At 42.3% G+C, this 19,165-nt stretch overlaps 1 protein-coding gene across 6 annotated transcripts in view; it reads right to left on the minus strand.

The window, feature by feature from the left end:
- CUX1 (cut like homeobox 1) overlaps positions 1–19,165 on the minus strand; it is a 266,427-nt gene that overhangs the window by 85,863 nt on the left and 161,399 nt on the right. For all 6 annotated transcript variants that reach the window (XM_088177069.1, XM_088177067.1, XM_088177066.1 and 3 more), the window contains exon 9: positions 11,546–11,594. In XM_088177069.1, the coding sequence (XP_088033195.1) occupies positions 11,546–11,594 (49 nt within the window). The remainder of the gene's footprint in view (positions 1–11,545; positions 11,595–19,165) is intronic.

Genomic DNA, 19,165 nt, shown 5'->3' on the forward strand with positions numbered 1-19,165 from the left:
CACTCAACCTAATAAATGTTAGAAAAAAACAGAGAATGTGATGGATTTTTATTTTAAACAGTACAAGGAAGAAATAATTGAGCGATTATGACAGTAATTTAACGCTAGGAGCAAGGAATCCCCTGCTGATACTAATGCTGCGGCCCACTGAATTTCCCAGACTGAATAAATACAAGTGGAAATGGAGTCTTTTTATTCAATTTCTTTCTATTCTCACAGACCAAGCAGATTTTATTGCAAGGCTCCTCATGGGAATAATTCTCACGGGTAAATGCTGAATTAAAAGATATTCTGACCACTCTCTCAAACACACATACAATGTTGTGGGCTGTCTTTCTGCAGTAATTATTCCCTAAAACATGAATTGTTAAGATTCTATTCTTTCAGCAGGTCTATTTATTCAACAATATTTAACCCTAAAGTGACAATTTTGCACAGCTCAGTTACCAGCTGCTGAGGATTTATGCAATAGCTGATAAGCCCCTGACTTGGCCACTGGTCAAAATTCCCATCTAAATATTGAATAATAATAGAAAGGAGAAAGACAGAATGATGAGGAAAAATTGTCTGTACGAGAGTTGGGGTAGAGACAGATGGATCAGTAACTTCAGGCAATAAATAGCAGCAAAGTCCTTTTCATAACTGCCTGTAAGCTTCTGTTAGAAATGGAACAAAACCTGGTTCTTTTACAATACACACTCCTTCTGGCAAGACTGTCTTCTCTCTTTTTCAAAAAATGTATTTTATTGTTATAAAACCACACTACTTCTCTCCTTGAGTAACCACTGCTTTTTGCCTGGGCTACTCCACGCAATTCAAGCTGTGCTTTCCAAAAATACCCAAAATAATTTTCTATCTCCACTTCCAAGACCTATCACCAATTCTACCAAATCCATCAGCTGCCACCAGTGAAGGTCAAAACTTTTCTTGACCAGCTGCTGGATCCCTTCCTTTATGGAATGATAAATTCCCACTGCCATTTTTGAGCCACCCAAACTGCCACAGACTCCTTGCTAATCCTTTGGATTACCTAGGTCATCTAAAATAGTGAATATAGAACACAGAACAAATATAAAGCCTGTACTGAATACAAAATTACAGCAAATATAGAAGCTATAGCAAATACACAATTTATAGTAATATAAAACCTAAAATGAATATAATACCTATAGCAAATATAAAATCTATAGAAAATAGAAATCCTACAGTGAATATAAGCCCTACAGCCCTGTGTGTGTGTGGTCTCTGACTTCCTCACCAGTCAAAGCAGACTCTGCATGTTTAATCAATGAATAAACTAACAGCAATCAAATACTAAACGCATCATCTGTGCTATTTGCTCACAACATTGTATTAAATGATTTTGCATAGGTTCTACAGCTGTAATTAAAATGTGATTGTAAAAAGTACAGTGACGTGGCTCCAATAATCAGAGCAGGGGACATAACCTATTGTGTGCTTGGAGAATGTGGCAACAGCAGTAAAAAAAGGCACAGAAAGAGGGATTTATGTTGTTTATGTGGCTGGATGATATTAGGATAAATACTGAGCTAACAATACACATTGAGATAAATTATTTTCTGGTACTTTATTAGATGTGCAGCTACATATATTGATCTAATAACTGCAGAACAACTCCAGCAAAGCAGGACAAGTTACTACACTGTGGCACTTGCTCTTCCATCTACTGCTGTATAAGTAATGGGTTTTGCAGCCTTGAGCAATTCTGCTGATGGCTTCCATTCAGTGCAGCATTGTTTGGAGAATCTATTCAGCTCGCATGCGAGCAAACCACAGAGGATATTGCTAATAGGTGGTACATCTGCATATACAGTGAGCTGTCAGCTGCCCTTTCTGCACAGCCTCCCCAGCCAATTCCCAACACCTGTTGTGATCCTAGGAATAATACCAGACAAGATTTCATACTAGGCATTGTTAAAAATACATCAGCACAAACTCTGGGCAATTCTATTTGGGAAATACTGGTCAATTTTCCTCCTTTTTTTTTCCCCCTCTCACAGAATAGAAGCTTTTTAAAGCCAGCATTACAGATGTGCTCAGTGTCTGGAAAGCACTTTTGGGTGCTATTGCAACATAAACTATAAATGACACACAAAACCCTGTTAAAAGAATGGTAGTTTCAAATTTGAGCACTTACAAGTTTGGAAAAGCCAAGCCCGAGGCTGGTGCTTGGCCACCCTGTGAGAGGGTTCAGGAGTGGGATGGCACCACCCAGGACCTGCTGTGGCTTTTCCAGTGAGATCTTCCCAATTTCCCTGCTCCACCCAGCTCTGAGAGGAACATGTCTTGCTGAGTGGATCTTCTGCTTTGTCCCCTTGTTCCCTGGGTGACCCCTGCACTTCATTTGCTCCCAGCTAATCCCACTCTCCTCTGCCACGGCATTAATCCCCTGCTCACGGGAGCTGTGCTGCAGGACATGAATGCCTGCACTGGCACAAGCCCTGCCTGGAGCAGTCTGGGTTCCTGAGCCCCTGGCACACCTCCCTGCCCTGCCTGGAGGCTCCCAGCCTGGCAGGAGCTGCCCCTGCCCTCTCCCAAGCAGTGGCTGCAGTGCTGCTCCCCTGCCAGACCCTCTGGGTTTGCCTCTTCCACTGCCACCCCTCTCTGCTTGTCCCTCTGTCCCCTTCCTAATTAATTTTGGCTGCTGGAAGCACCATTTCTGTTTTCTCTGTGCTCTGCAGTGCCTTCAGCTCCAGGCAGGCAAACCCCAGCTCGTACCTCACACGACCTAATGAACATCCACAAACGTCCAGAATGAGCCTTACCCCCACGATTTCCTCCTTCTTCTTCTCCTCCTTCCTCTTCTCCTCGTTGCTTCTGCTCCAAATGTCCTCACAAAAGGTCCTCCAAGTGTCCCTGTCCTGCTGTCTGTCCCCATTCCCTCCCCACCACGAAGCCCTCTCCTTGTCCTTCTCCCATGCTGATGTCTCCAGCCACGGCAGAGGCAGCCTGGGGGTGTCTCCCCTCCCTGTGCCCCCACAAAACCTCAATCACACCCAGGAAAAGCAAAACCTGCCTGGTTAATGTTCACCCAGCCTGAGCAATCACAGACTGCAGCGTGCCTGGGACAGGCACCGGCAGCAAAGCCTGAACAAATTCAAACCAGATTCTGCTCAGTTTCTGTGAACTCTTTTTTCCAGACTCTTATAGGCTGGCCAAACTTGAGGCTGTTTTTTTTTTTTTTTTTTATTATTATTTTTTTAAAAATTATTTTCTACTTGAAGCAACAGAAGATTCAACCCTGAGAAAAAAAACAAACCGTCCCTCGTCAAACCCCTTCTATTAAATCTGGGCACAGCAGGCTCCTCACCAAAACAGCAAGAAAAACTTGTAACATCTGGGGGAAAATGGATTTTTTTCCCCTAATCTTGTTCTTAAAAATGGTTGAACAATTTTTCCCGAAGTAAGGAAAAAGAGTGCAGCCAGAGACAGGCGCCTTGTGTGGAAAATGGCTAAAGCTGAGGAGTCTTGCACAACTTGGAGCCACTGGGAACTTCACAAAACCTTCTGTTTGTGTGAAACTGTCCCACTTCAGCTGAGAAACACAGAGAGATTCACAGAATCACAGAAAGGCTGGATTTGGAAGGGACCTTAAAGCCCATCCAGTGCCACCCCTGCCATGGCAGGGACACCTTCCACTGTCCCAGGCTGCTCCCAGCCCCAATGTCCAGCCTGGCCTTGGGCACTGCCAGGGATCCAGGGGCAGCCACAGCTGCTCTGGGCACCCTGTGCCAGCCCTGCCCACCCTCCCAGGGAACAATTCCTGCCCAATATCCCATCCAGCCCTGCCCTCTGGCAGTGGGAAATAATTCCCCCTGTCCTGTCCCTCCATCCTCTGTCCCCAGTCCCTCTCCTGCTCTCCTGGAGTCCCTTTAGGCCCTGGATATGCCACAGCACAGTTGCTTTTCACCAGTCAGTGCTAAAACTCTTGGTTTCTTACTCCCAAATCTATGCACAGTCTAAAAAATCCCCTTTATGACCAGTGACAGTCACATTAATGGCTGTGATGAAGCTCATGCAAATCCAGTGTTGCCCAAAATCCTATTTTTCACCATAGTTCAGTCATACAACTCCTCCTAATTCCTACCCTGCTGTTTTCTAGAACAGAACTACCTCCCTGGTAACAAAATATTTCAAAATAGTTCCATTTTCCTTCATACAGCAGGTAAATATTGTACTGCTCACAGTGGAGCCAGGAGGTCACGATTGTAATGCTGCCGTGTGCTTTCCAATTAAAAATAGAAAAAAAAGCCTTACACAATATATCTAGTTTAAATTATTCTCCTTGTTTCCTGACAAGATAATGAATAGCATGAACTGAGTGCTCTTCTACTTACAGTAAAATGTTAATTTGATCAAAGACCAGTGGTGTGAACAGCAAAATGAGATACTAATGTGAAAAAAAATGTATAACCTTTCCCTTAAAGTTCCACCAGCCAAATTCTATTTCCTTATTCCATGCTAAATTCAGTGCTGTATGTGGGAAAATCTTCCTATGGGCGAGGAATGGGTATTATCACAAGTAATTCTGCTGCAGTTAATGAGCCTGGTTATGGCAGCAATCACCACGCTTGGAGCTGACATTCAGACTTGCAAGCTGCTGCAAAAGCTGTGTTTCTTGGAGTACAACATCAATTAAAACACACTACTTCAATGTGTTTTAATTTCCTAACTTTTCAGATATAAAAATTTGCTATAAAACCTTTAGATGGCTCTAACTTCCACAGAACAGCAGCAAGGTTCACAGAACATCAGGGACATGAAAGATTTTTCAGGTCTCTGGCACCTATTTTTTCCAACAATGGAGAATTACATGAAAAAAAAAAAAAAGAGAAAACTCCAGAAAAACCAGAAGAGGTTGGGCTGTCTTCATTCTTGTCTTCAGGCTATTGCACTTTCCTCTGTGTGCTGAAAAGCTGCCAGATAAATGTATTCCCAACTGATAGCCAGGCATTTGCAGGAAACATGAAAATAATATTAACCATATTTTGCCTTCATATGGAACTTCTCCTTGCAAGGATCTCAAATGCCCTTTGTAAAGTAAATGTTATTATTCCCATTTTACAGACAGTGAAATCCCAGGATGAAGTGAAGGACTTCATTTGCCATTTAGCAATGTAACTTAACTGCATCCATGGAATGGTTTGGGCTGGGAGGGACCTTAAATCTCATCTCACTGAGATCCTGATGCCAGGGCAGGGACACCTTTCCCTATCCCAGGGTGCTCCAAGCTCCATCCAGCCTGGCCTGGGGCATTTCCAGGGATGCAGGGGCAATTGCCAGGGTGATGGCACACAGTGAAAGCATCCAGCTCACTGCCAAGGGACCAGAAATCAAAGCAAATCCTCTGGCAGTGCCTGTGTCAGCCCTGGTGCAATGCAGGAGTCAGGGCAGGATGAATTCCCTTCCTCGTGGAAGTGCAAACCCAAGGATGCCTCATCAGGGCTGTGGTGGTCACAGCAAACCCCCCTGAGCACCAGCACCACCTGGATTGTGCTGCTCTTGGGCTGCTGAGTGAAAAGGGGAATTTATTCCATCTGCTGCTCAAAAACATACATATTTTATGGCAATCTCACTTAGCAGGAATATCTTTTCGAACCATTTTCCAATGTGATTTGTTGGAGACAGGAAGGTGCCACACACAAGGAAATAAAAAATAATCTTGAGAGCAGCATTTCTGCTAAAACACCCTGGCGAGGTTTTCTTTCTGCTTTTATAGCAGACACTGTTTTATATATTTTAGTGGCACTTTGGCTCCAAAAAATGCTTAAATTCACTAACTCTTCCTCTACAGACTTTAAAACCCAACACTACATTTTTGTGGAATAAATGATATTGATCCAGTCTAGATTCTTTAATAAAAGCTGCTATATTTTAGGAAGTACAGTTTTCTTGATTTATTGGTATTAGAAGTTTCTATATTTGACTTTCTTTCCCCAGAAAAAACAAGAAGTAGAAATCTAGGAGCACTATTAGCACTGTGAAGATAGAAAGAAAACCAATGGAAACATGTGGCTTTTCCAAAGGGATAACAAAAGAAAAAATAAATTAAATCTTCTTCTATAACTTACACAGCATAGTCCACACACACACACATACAAAGTCTCATGTTTTTCTTTCTCTTACCACTGTCAAAATCTAAGGATATTTATACTTGAGTCTGCTTTTCAAATCTATTTCCTCCTCTTTCAGATTAAAGTACAATAATCCAGGATCAAACAACCCTAACCAAAGTTCTTCTCTTTTTGTTTTAAAAGTGGAAAAGCACTTTTTCTTTGCAGGAATCTCAAATGACAAAATCCGTTAGATTTAATTTTTTTAAACTATGTGATCAATGTATAAAGGCAGAAAAGAGACCTGGACACATCAGTGACACGAAGCCACAAATTTAGACTCTGTATTAAAACCTTAAAATGAGCCCTGCTGTAAGTTAAAAAAATTAAACATACTTAATATATTTAAATACTAAAAGATATTTAAATATTTTTGTTTTTACAACCTAGGAATTATTCTTTCCAACAGAAACCTCTGTTTTTCTTAGGCACAACTGGATGATTCCAGGTTCCTGGATGAAGTACAGAAACAGAACAATAATTCATTTGAATAAATTTGTCATCCCAAAAGACTCGTGACTTTGCTGCCATAAACACTGGAAAGGTGTAAACTTGAAAAGGTACAGCAAAGTGCTAACCATAAATATTTGTCTAAAATAAACAGTCACACAACTGTAACTGCTGTGAATGCAGAAATGTATACTGGAGCTTCATTAACTTCCCTGATTGGAAATTAGAATATTCTGGGAATCAAACAATAAAAAATTCAAAGATGCTGTATCCCAAACTATGATAAATCATTTATTTTGACAAGTACGGGTAGTTTAGTTTTAATTATTTATTCTTATACTTCGTAGCATATCAGAAAAAATGCAGTGATTTATTGTGCAAAATGAAATCTTAATAAAACGAGTCCCTTCACCAAACTACAGCATTATTAAATCTTCATGGAAATGCAGGGGGAACTCGTGGGTTGTGTTATCAAGTTTTGTTATCGAGCTGCTGGGTTAATAAAGTGAAAGGAGCCCTTCCCATTGTACTTGGCTCTATTGTGCCCTCAGCACAGAGTCCCACAGCCTTGGGGACCAGGGGAGGCTGGGCAGGGATTCTGCAGGGGCAGGGATTCTGCAGGGGCAGGGATTCTGCAGCCACACTCCCCTGCTGTCTGGGAGATGCAAATTGCAAATTTTACCCTGAAACCAACGGGGATTTGGCTTCACACCTTACACCCCTTCTAAAGCCCCATGGCAGGAGCTAATGGCTCCTCTTGAGGCAGCTGCAGCTGGACCAAACATTTTTATTCACTATTTATAGTGAATAAAAATCTATTTATTATTATTATTTATTTCTCTTTTTTATATAGAAAAACCTCTCAGGGCTTTCCAAGGAAAGGGTCACACCCATGTCACACCACAGTGGGTGTAACTTGGTGTACTGTGATCTCTGCCAGCCAGAATGGACCAGCCCTGCCTAAAACCCCACTCAAGATCGTGCATTAATGGCACTGAGCACCTGGCTGAGCAGCTGAGGAAGAAGGGACTGTCACCACCCCTCATCTCCAGCACCCACCTCTGCCCCAGAGAGGGATTCATTTCTCCCACTATTATGCTTTGTGGGAAAATTCAGTTTACACCTTGTGTTAATGACACAATGGAGAGGGAGGGAGCTTTGTGGTCACTACCCCTCCCTCTCTCTGAGCAGAAAATTGCCAAGCTCATTGGCATTTAAAGGCAATTATTCTGATGAGCCAGTAATTTGTTCTGGGGTTGGTATCACACAAAGTAGCCCAGAAAGCTCCTGCATGAAAAAACTTGAGGATACAAGTGAGAAAAAACACTGGGAGAAGAGAAGTGATGGAGCTGAAGATAAGACTGGTCCCAGCTTCACCCCACAGGACACGGGGGTGGGAGCACAACATCAGCTCTAGCCCTGTGGATTTGATCATTTTTATGGACACTTGGACCAAGGTCAGGGCCACATCCACCCCCTGTTCCTGCAGGACTGGAGAGGGAAAGGCTCTCCCCACCTCTCAGGAGTCCTCACAACAGCAAGAGAACTTCTGTTCAAAAGGGCAGTAATTGGGAAAGGCATTTTCAAGAAATGTCAGATATAGAAAAATTTACACCATTTTTTCCCCCCATATTTTTAGTGGAAACATTTAAATGTGTGCTCTGAATCCCAGTCGTTTGGGTCAGGGCTAATTCCAGAGCAGCAAAACATCACATCCACATCAGCAAGGCAGTCCCTGAGCAAAGCAGGAGTCATGCTGAGCACTACTCTTTAAAGGTAGCCTTAATAATGGGGAATGAGCACTTACTGAAATGGTAAAAGGAAATGTTAATTTAACTATTAAATACATAATTAGGTTAAGTACTTGTTTCTGCAATTCTAACACTTCAGCCTGATGCAAACTCACTTTCTGTCCTGTGCAATAGATTTAATTTCTTTCAGTATTTTTTTTTTTCAACTATGAAGAGCTAAAACACAGGAATTGCTGCTACAAAGATTAGATATAATTCATCAAAGTGTTTGATCAAGGTAAAGCATCACACAAGGCAAAGACTCTATGGGCATGCTTCAGCAAATGAGCTGAGCCATTGCAGCAGCTCCTGCCCCTCTCCAGGTGAACCTGCCCCTCTCTTCTCCAGCTCCTCCAAGGCCAGAGTCCCTCTGTGTCCCTCTGTGTCCCAGCACAAGAGAGACACAGAACTGCTGGAGCAATTCCAGAGGAGGCCACGGAGCTGCTCCAGGGCTGGAGCCACCTGGGAGAGCTGGGGGTGCTCACGTGGAGAAGAGAAGGATCCAGGGAGAGCTCAGAGCCCCATCCAGGGCCTAAAGGGGCTCCAGGAGAGCTGGAGAGGGACTGGGGACAAAGGATGGAGGGACAGGACACAGGGAATGGCTCCCACTGCCAGAGGGCAGGGCTGGATGGGATATTGGGCAGGAATTGTTCCCTGTGAGGGTGGGCAGGCCCTGGCACAAGGTGCCCAGAGCAGCTGTGGCTGCCCCTGGATCCCTGGCAGTGCCCAAGGCCAGGCTGGACAGGGCTGGGAGCAGCCTGGGACAGTGGAAGGTGTCCCTGCCCATGGCAGGGGGTTTGGAACTGGGTGATCTTCAAGGTCCCTTCCAACCCAAACCATTCTGTGATTCTGTAATTTTGGTGCTGTGGCTTCCCCCGTGTTTTGTTGAGCTGCCCCAAGCTGCTAAACCCACAGAGAGCAAAGGTGCTCCCTTCATCCCAAATCCAGGTTTTCCTGCATTTCCTGAGCTCATGAAGGGTCCCCCATGTGCCAGAGCTGCTGTTTGGGAGGGGATGGGACTGCAGCAGCCAAGAGAGGGAGGAAGAGGAGAGGGAGATGGGGAAAGGGGAGACAGAATCCCCTCCTCTGGCTTTCCAACAGCTCAGATGAACAGCATGCTGGTTGAATGTACAGTCAGCATTTGCAGAATTACAATCTAACTAAGGGTTATGCACACAAGCTGTTATAAATTTTACCTAATTACAAGAAAAGCACCACAATACAGTATAAAAACCCAAACCCAACTCACATTGAAGCTTTGTACCAGTTAGATAGAAAAACAGCATTTCTAGATAAATAGGTATAATCCATTTTAGGAGGCAATGAGGAATTCAGAAATTCCTGTTCTTTAACTACAGCCCCCTTTAGACTGAGGGATAAAAACCAACTACTGGGTAAATCACAGCAAAATGTACTGCCTTTGCAAAAATCACAAAATAATTCTACCAAAACATTTTTAACACCTACATCATTTCTAAAAAGTCTACATATTTTCAAATAATTACTAGCACTTTCATAAATATTTGATGCTGTCTACAAAAGTTCTTTGACAGAACTAAAAACCCACTGTACAAACACCAGTTTGCTTTTACTGACTAAATAATCAACTCCATGACTTACAAATAGGATTTTGGCTTCCTTAAGACATTAAGATGCTGGAGTGTGTCCAGAGAAGGGAACAGAGCTGGGGAAGGGTCTGGGGCACCAGGAGTGGCTGAGGGAGCTGGGAAGGCTCAACCTGGGGACAAAGAGGCTCAGGGGGGACCTTCTCTCTCTCCCTACAACTCCCTGGAAGGAGGCTTTAGGTGAGGGTTGGGCTCTGCTCCCAGGTAACAGGTGACAGGAAACAGCCTCAGGTTGCTCCAAGGGAAGTTTAGGTTGGGTATCAGGGAAAATCTCTTCATGGAAAGGATTGTCCAGCCCTGGCACAGCTGCCCCGGGCAGGGGTGGAGTCCCCATCCCTTCAGAGATTTCAAAGCCCTGTGGATGTGGCACTTGGGGACATGGGTTAGTGGTGGCCTTGGCAGTGCTGGGTGATGGTTGGACTGGATGATCCTGAAGGGCTTTTCCAGTGGAAATGATTCTGTGATTTGTATTTTCCCAATTTTCCAAGAACTAATGTAAAGGCCAGCAGCACTTGCTGTAGACTTGACAGCTGCAGCAGGGGAGTGTGGGGGCTGAAAGCTGATCTGGCAAAAGGGAAAAGCCAAAACAAAACAGCAGCTGGAGCAGGGGGTACATTTTCAACAGGATCAGTGACCTGGTCTGGCTCACACAAACACTGCTGACAGCAGGACCCAGGGAGGGGAAGGAGCTGCTACTATTCCTCCTGGAAAGGAGCTGCTCTTAGGTAAACTTCAGCTGGATTATAAATCCATAGCCTGGGAGATTTCAGATTGCAATCTCTGCTTGTACCTGGCAGAGGGATTAATGAAGATCACTGATAAGCAAATGCCTGGCTGAGGTTTCCCCTTGTGAAACCAGCACCCAGTGGCTCGTGGAGTTTCCATTGCCATGGAATCCTGCCTGGCCACCACCCCACTCCCTCAGGAGGGTTCTGTGCATGGCTGTGGATGGGTTTGGCTTTGTTAACACTCAGTATTTCTGTCACTTGTGTCAGGAGTGTGTGCACTGTGAGGGATGGCCAGAGAGACATTTCACAGCCCAAATTAACATCTGCAGGAACAAACAGCTATTTCTTTGCACAGAAAGAACAGTCTGAGCCAATCCTTGCTAAAAATTAATATGCCAATAAAACCTAGCAGAAAAGGAAAGGGAGAAAAAGTCTGGAGAAGTCCCCAAAACCTGCAGCCCTGCCACAGCCACGGAGCAGAGGCCCTTTAATTTGGGCAAACCATTCACCTGCATGTCTGAGTAGGGGCCAACATGACAGATTTAGAAACATAAAGCCAAGAATAACTACAGTGGGAAATGCAAGTTTAAATTATTAGAAGGTAAATATATGGCAAGCACTGCTCTACTGTGCACACAATCCTTACAGAGCATCCCTAAAGAGCTGTATTTTGCTCCAAATTTGCATATTTTCTTACTCCACGCAGTTATGACTGTGAAGTGCATATAAAAGAACTGTCATGAAATCCAAAAGAGAATTAAAAAAGAATAATCAAAGTCACACTTAGAATTTTATGGGGAACTCATTTAAAATCCTACCTGATTTGCTCTTTCAAGGTCTGTCATGATCATCTCGATTTCATCAGCCCTGGGAGAACAAGAGAGCAGAAGTTTTGTTATGAGACAGAGAGCTCAGGCACAGCAACAGGCACACAAACACCACCAACAGTCAATATTTATTTGTAAAAGGACACAACAGGACTGAGCAGCTCATCTCCTGACTGCTGAGATCCTCTGGAGTTTTCTGGACCAATCTGCAAATCTCGAATTCCTTTGCCTGCTCCCCTTTTTGCAATGCAATAGGCAAATTGATATCTGAGCATATTCATTGGATCTTTGAAGGTCTTACTCCCTAAAATTTCAGGCAGTGTCATCTTTTCAACATGTAAAGGTGCTTCTCAAGTGATAATTATGGAGAAGTCAAAGACTGCAGTTTTTCAGTCAACTCCCCAAATATACAAAAGCAACCAGTTACTCTTCTGTTTCAATGTGCCCAGAAGTTTGATTCTTAATTTGGCTAAAAAAAAAAAAAAAATCAAGAGGTCAAAGAGACCAAGAAATTCAATTTTACATTACGTGGAAAGGAGGGGTTTTTTGACACAAATTTATCAAATTCTAAATTTAGACTCCTAATGCACTTTGCAAAGCTGAATTGGAAAGTCAAAGGGTTGAAAACTATACAAATAGTCAAGGAAAAAAGAGATTCTTCAGATCTCTGTGTTAGGAAGCAGCTCCCAGACATGACCCCTTAAAAATCAGCATTTCTAATACTTCACTCACACAAATGGAGCCAATCCTTAAGCAATCTTTTCTTATCTTCATGCTCAATCATGGGCAAATATTTCCCACTCAGGCTCTCACCTGGGAAAGGTACCAGGAAAAAGAGCTGACAGCTCTAAAGAATGTTCTGTATCAATATAATAAGACATATTATTCTCCCCAGACATTTTGCCTGTCTTGTATGCCTGGACCATATGGAAGCAATAAACACTGTCCTCATCTCCTCTGAACAGCAGCTTTACCAGCAAGTCCTTTTGCAATCTGCCAACACCATAATGTCTGGTTTTTGTTTTTAATCTGTAGCAGATCATTATCAGTAAAAGCTGTGAAATACTGGAATTCCCTTCTTCTGCCCATGCAGAAAAGTCAGGGTTTGTTTTTCTGCTGATTCCTACAGAAGATCCATTTCCCTGTGCAGGTGTTTGTTAGGAAAGATGGTTAATTGAAGTACATCAGGGCTCTGGCACACTCCACATTGGATCATTACAGTGAATATTGACTTATTCCTCAACAGCATTTTAGGCTTTTGGGTGTACACTTAGGGAAATGCAGCAAAAGATCATAAGTAAATGTGCATGTATATAAATTAATGGAAAATTATTTTTAATTACAGGCTTTAATGTTGTTGGGGCAACATGAACTGCCTTCTGAAAAAATCTTTTGGACAATAATGGAAAACAGATTAACATGTGTTTTCTTGTGCAGGAGAAGCTAATGTGCTCTTACACTGGGCAGAAATCCTGCACACCATGTTTTGAATTAATAATAGATAATGGTCATTACTTACTGAACTGAACAACCACTGCCTGGGCAAAAAAGGATTCAAGGGAGCAGCCACGAGACTGACATTAACATCAGCCTGCAATAACACTTTCCATCTCTTTAGCCCCTGCAGTTGGGAAACATCTTTTGTTTTAGACTCCAGGCCTAAAAAACTTATTAACCCACTTATGGAAATGACAGTATTTCACATGAAAAAGATGTCCCAAAGCCCATGGAAGTGACCCCACTGTATATCTGTAACAGAGATCAGAGAGAAGAGAGCATCCCAAGACACTAAAAAGATGCTTCCCAGCATTTCACAAATATTTTTAGCCAGGATAGTTTAAGGATCCTCTTTATATAAGCTTCTGCATTCGGGCTCAATTTATGTGTGAATGCCTCAGGTTATATGGAGCCAGTAAATGATGTCTGGGTTATGTCACATGCCTCCCAGAGCAGAGCTGGGAATGTCCCAGCTTCCTCTCCTCTGGAGTGGGGGGAGAACAATAAAATCCCTGCATTTCCACCCAAAATGGGGGTGCCAGGTATCAGCCAAAGGTCTGGACCACCACAGCACCTGAGAGGAGTGAAAGACTGGGAAGCAAAAACCCCTGGGATAGGGAGAGGAGTGCCTGGCTTTGGGAGCAGAAGGTGGGGTTTCAGCTCAGCCAGGGAAATTCTCTTTTTTCTGGCAGAAAGGAACATGACTCTGATGGAGAAAAGATGAGTGGGAAGGGGTGGAAGTGTCAGGGAATCTGGACTCATCCAAGGATCTTCAGCCACCTTAAAAGGGGCAAGGCAAGGAGAGCCAAAGGTCAGGAAATGAGAAGACAAAGGAGCAAAGGGAGGAACAGAGGGATATCTGAGGCCAATGGACCAAGGGGAGAGGGGACCAAGAGCAGTAAAGCAGAGGAGCACCCCAAGCCAGAGGAAAGGTGGGTGGGTGCCAGGGAAACACAAGATGGTGCTGGAAAAACAAGGTAAAAAGACTCAACCCTGCATTTAAAATGGGAGAGAAGTATTAATACTGGTATTTGTGTCCCATTTTGGCCGGGGTCAGGATTTAAGAGCTCTATTACAGCACTGGGATACACAGCCAATTACAAAAAAAAAGCAACTGAGGATATAGAATGCCATAAAAATGACATTTGTGCCCTTCAGCGTGCACAGATAATTCTGACTGAATCCAGTAAAGTGTCAAACTGTAGCCAAAGGCAAAATTGTCCCTTTGTCCTTGTATCCAGACACACCAGCTGACTGATCCTGAACTCCCCTTTCCCTCCTACGTTTTTTTCTCCCAAGCTTTCCAGCACACCTAATAAAAGGATGTAACATCTCCAAAAAAATACAAGTAAACACCTCCAGCCTAGCAGTCTGCACACCAATGGAGGGTAATGCTGCAACCATAAACGTTATCTTTAAGTAAAGTAATGAATTAAATTACTCTGTATTCTTTCCTAGCACAAGTGTCAACAGCGTTCAGGAGAATCTTCAAAAGGAATTCAGGCTTTTCATTTTAAAAGCTCGACTACCACATCAGTAGCTGGCACTCAGCAGCCTAAAATCACTTATTTGAGAAAGTCTCTAATAGCTGCATTCACTGTTTGCTCAGCACAAGTATTTATTATAAAATAAATTACAGTTCTCACACCTTTTATGCACTCACAGAAACAACCTGCATTGATTTATTGTTTACAAAGGACTGTGTCAAATTCAGACCTGTCAGGCACGAGGCAGCTCTGCCTGGCTCACTGAACGAGTCCCACACAGGTCATTTTTGATGTATTCACCCTCTGATACATTTGCTCATTTTCAGCCTTTCCTATTTCAATATTCCTCTTTATTTCAATGGAACAACTTGGCAGGCAAAGCATCATCCAGCTCCAGGCTTGCACTGAAAATCTGATGGGAATCTTGAAGGGAACTTGGAAGGGACTTTGGAAAATCACCTTGTTCCACCCCTGCCACGGCAGGGACACCTCCCACTGTCCCCAATGTCCAACCTGGCCTTGGGCACTGCCAGGGATCCAGGGGCAGCCACAGCTGCTCTGGGAAGAATTTCTTCACCTAATCAACAAATATGTGATTACCCAGAATCTATTTGTGACCAAAGTCATCCCATGTGAACTAAACTGACTTTTAGGAACCAGAGATGTGATTAGTTCACTTTTTACTTTCTTTATTTCTGAATGAACCTTGGCCCCTTCTGAGTGTCTCAATTTCCCCAACACCTCAAGAGATGAAAGCAAAGAGAAAAGTTATTTCTTCACACAGACACAGAGAATGAGGGCAATTAATAACAGTAAGATATTTTGCTAAAATACACTGATATTCATGGTGGGTTACACCAGATTTCCACATTGAAACCCAACATTAATCAGGGTTTGGTCAAGGGTGACACTTTCTAAACATTAACACAGATCATGAGAAAAAGAGTGGGGAAAAGCTGTTTTCAGGAATAAATGTTATCTACCCAGTGTTTTTGCATTCCAGAGATAATGTAATCATTTATCTGATCTAGTTTCTTGTAATCTCCATGGTAGAGGAAAAGTAATCATGTAAGCAAGACAGTTCTTCAGGGTGTATTACAGCCTGTTCTAAGTTTCAACATTTTCAGACTAAGGAATTTAGGAAATCAAATTTTAAGCCCAAGCATTTGGAGCCACAAAATCAGCACTGCCACGTAAAAAGAATCTGAACTGTTGCAACAGCACGACCATGAAATATTCTATTATTTCTTCTTTCAGTACTGTGTTTGAAGTGAGAAACAAAATGCATTAAAAGCTATGGATTTTACAAGGTATCAGCTTTTACCAGTCATGAGCAGCCCTCAAAGCTAACATGCCATCTATAAAAAACAACTTAAGGAGTTGAAAAAAAACCCCCAAACCACCCCACTTTTCAATTCAGTTGCTTATGGGAAATAAAAAGTGCAGAAAGGCTCGATTTTCATTTTAAGATCAAGAAAACCGATTAGGTTTGAAGAGCATAACAAGTCAGCAAATTCAAGGGTTGGTAACAGAGAAGAAGCTCAGTTCTTCTTCTAAATAAAATGAAATCGGATGAAAACCCTGAACACTACAAAGTTATTCACTTGCAAGGAAGAAGAATCTGGACTTTTATGATTAAAATCCAGTTGATCCAAGCCCTTCATTTAGCTACTAGCTTAAAGAGGCAGAAACAATTCCTTTTTTATTAACATGACAAGTGAATGGTTTGCCAAATCTTGTGGCTTCAGCCCCCTAAACATTCAAATTTACTCAACCTTGAAGGGAACTGCTGTTGGATTCTTTATACATGGAAGGACTGAAAAATACAGATGACACTTTGGAAATTGCAGTCAGTGGTGTGGCCAAGAAACTTCCCTACCAGGGCAGATTAATACTTTGGTTTGGCAAAAAACAAACAACATTTTTTCCCACACATTTGTTTTCTTTAAAAACATGTAAAAGTTTACTAGTCAGAGCAAACGGTATATGGAGCCAGTGGGGCTTGTTAAAATGTTCTAATTACCCAAACATTTACGCAGGCAATTTCAAACTAAAAGCAGACATTATCAACTAATGTGCATTTATGTTTAATTAAGGAAAAAAAAAGAAAAATCCTCCTTGAAACATATATCTGTGATCAGCATAGAGCAGATTTTGGCCAAATTAGGTAAACAGCTCAGGCTCTTAAAATTACAGGCAGTGTAACCCAGCACTTGGCCAGCACAAGGCAAAAAATGTGAGGTTATTTGGGATATTTGGGAAGGGAAGAAAAGAAGAACAGGGGCCAAAGCATTTAAAGGAAAAAAAAAAAAAAAAGAGCAAAAGGCAGTGCACTGAATTTTTTTCAGGTTTCAATGAAATTTTTATCAGGGAAGTTTCCTGGGCCTAGGAAGCAATTTCGGATCACTAAACAATGGCAGAATTGCCTGCAGCCCAATGATCACGGCATTCACTCAGGGCACAAAAGCATTCCAGCATTTGAATATTCAATTTTATTTTTTTCTTTAAGCAAAGCAGAGGGATGACAAATTCCCTACCCAAACTCAAACCACTTCCTAAGCTCTGCTGTGGATGCCCTCATCTAATCCCTGCTCCTCAGTGACCTGCCAAGGTGCCCGGGATTTGTTGCCTAATTTCTAGGAAAGAAAAAAACCAACAAACACTTTCTCAGAAAGTTTCCAAAGGAAGATAATATTAAAAACCCGTTAATTTGATTTTTTGGCACTTTATGAGTATCACTGTACACACTTTACCGTGATTTTTAGAATTCATAATTATTCCAATCCAACCAACATCCACAGAGGATAAATTCACCTTTACTGCCAGTACAAGATGGAATAATAGACTGAAGGGTTGTACAAAGAACAAAATAAAAAGTGGTTTCAGCATAACACGTCAAAGGGGAAGATCTCACACACTTTTTGCTGCTAAGTTCTCAAATCTACTTTTCAAATTGCAAGAGCTATAGGTTAATATTTTCTTTCAGAGAAACCCTCTAAGGATCTTCAGATCAGATAATCCTTTTTCCAGTGTCATATAAATCCAGGCCTCTTGTAAAAGAATTTCTCTGTTCAGGGATTCATAAATCCACCAAGTTTAGTAATGAACTGGGTGTTTCCTTTCCTAGGAACTCAATTGAAGAAAAAAAAATCCCCTCTCTGCTAAGCAGTGAGAGACTGGAGGCTTTAAATTGAGAGATCAAAGGCAGGGAGGGTTCAGGTGCTCCAATGATTACACCCAGCATCATCTGCACTGATCTGGGAGTGGGGAAATGTCCACTGGACACTGCCCAGACCCCCCTGTGCAGACACCCTGCACTAAATCAAGTTCCTCCCTTGGCAGAAAGCAGAGACCCAAGGCTTTTCCCATCTTTTTTTTTTGGGTTTTTTTTTTTTGTTTTATTAGAATTCATCCTGGTTTCCTCTCGCTGCCCCCACGCACGGCACCGTGTACACATCCAGGCTGGGGAAATAAATCTCATGGAAAAATTCCTCATTAAGCACACCAGGATCAAGCAGCCACACCATCTGCAAATAAACCAGGGCCTGGGTGCTTGAAAGGTATCAAATGATCATCAAATATTGAAAAAGGTTAAAGAAGCTGCTTATAAAGCCCAAGGTACTGAGCAGTGCCCCCAAAAAACAAGAATCATCTCAATCATTAGAGAGAAATCCCCTATAGCATAAAACATCTTTTAGTCCATATGAAAAGTGCTTTCCAAGAAAATCTGCACTTTGTTCTCATGTTTAAAGTCAGGATTTCAGGGATAAAACCATCGTGTTTGCAATTATAAAGTTTTAAAGACAACAGAAATCAGCTTTATTCCAGTGATACACGAGGGAGCAGTTTCTAAAGATCATCAGTGTTTTCTTAATCAATTCTGGAGAGAAATTGATATGACTGACACTAATTGATATGCTCAATAAAAGGCAAAGAGGAAAAATAAGAATTATATGTAACAGACAACATCAACTCCCAGCACCCCAGAGCTGTAATTCCCACAGTGTCACACACAACCTTGGCACACCTGGCAAACCAAAACACACTTAGTGTAAGCAGCTGGAAGAAAGAAAAGATGTATTGGTTAGACTAAAAAAAACCTCAATAGATAATCAGATGGTCTATCATTTTTTTTTTAATGGCAATACTACTTTCTTATGCACATATTTGCACAAGTTGCACCACAGTCAGTAAGAATTTTGGCTCCCCAGACTGTTTAACTCTTCATTTAAAAATCTCTTACTCAGTTCTCACTGCGTTTTTCTCCCACCAAGAACAGATCTCTTGTGAGCTCCATTTCCAGCAGTCATGCTGCCCATCACAGAAAGGAGAAGAAATTAAATAAGTCCTTTTTTTTCCTGATCAGATTTTTCTTTCACAGCGTTTCTACTTCACCCTGCAAAGCCCTGTGAGTAGCATTAAAATCAGAAATTAGGACTGTCCAGATTTGGATTGTTCTGGGTTTCCTCCCATCTCAGAGCACTGGTCCCAGTGCTTTGGGCCACAGAGTTCCAAGAAGGTGTTGAAACTCAAGATAATTTTTGCACCTGAAATTTGCACAAACAAATAACCTTGTCTAAAAATCCATTTCCACCAATTCCTGAGGGAACTGGTGGGAAACCTGGAA

This window comes from Sturnus vulgaris, chromosome 21 (assembly GCF_052056855.1).
Source record: "Sturnus vulgaris isolate bStuVul1 chromosome 21, bStuVul1.hap1, whole genome shotgun sequence".
In the NCBI taxonomy this organism is placed as follows: Eukaryota; Metazoa; Chordata; class Aves; order Passeriformes; family Sturnidae; genus Sturnus; species Sturnus vulgaris.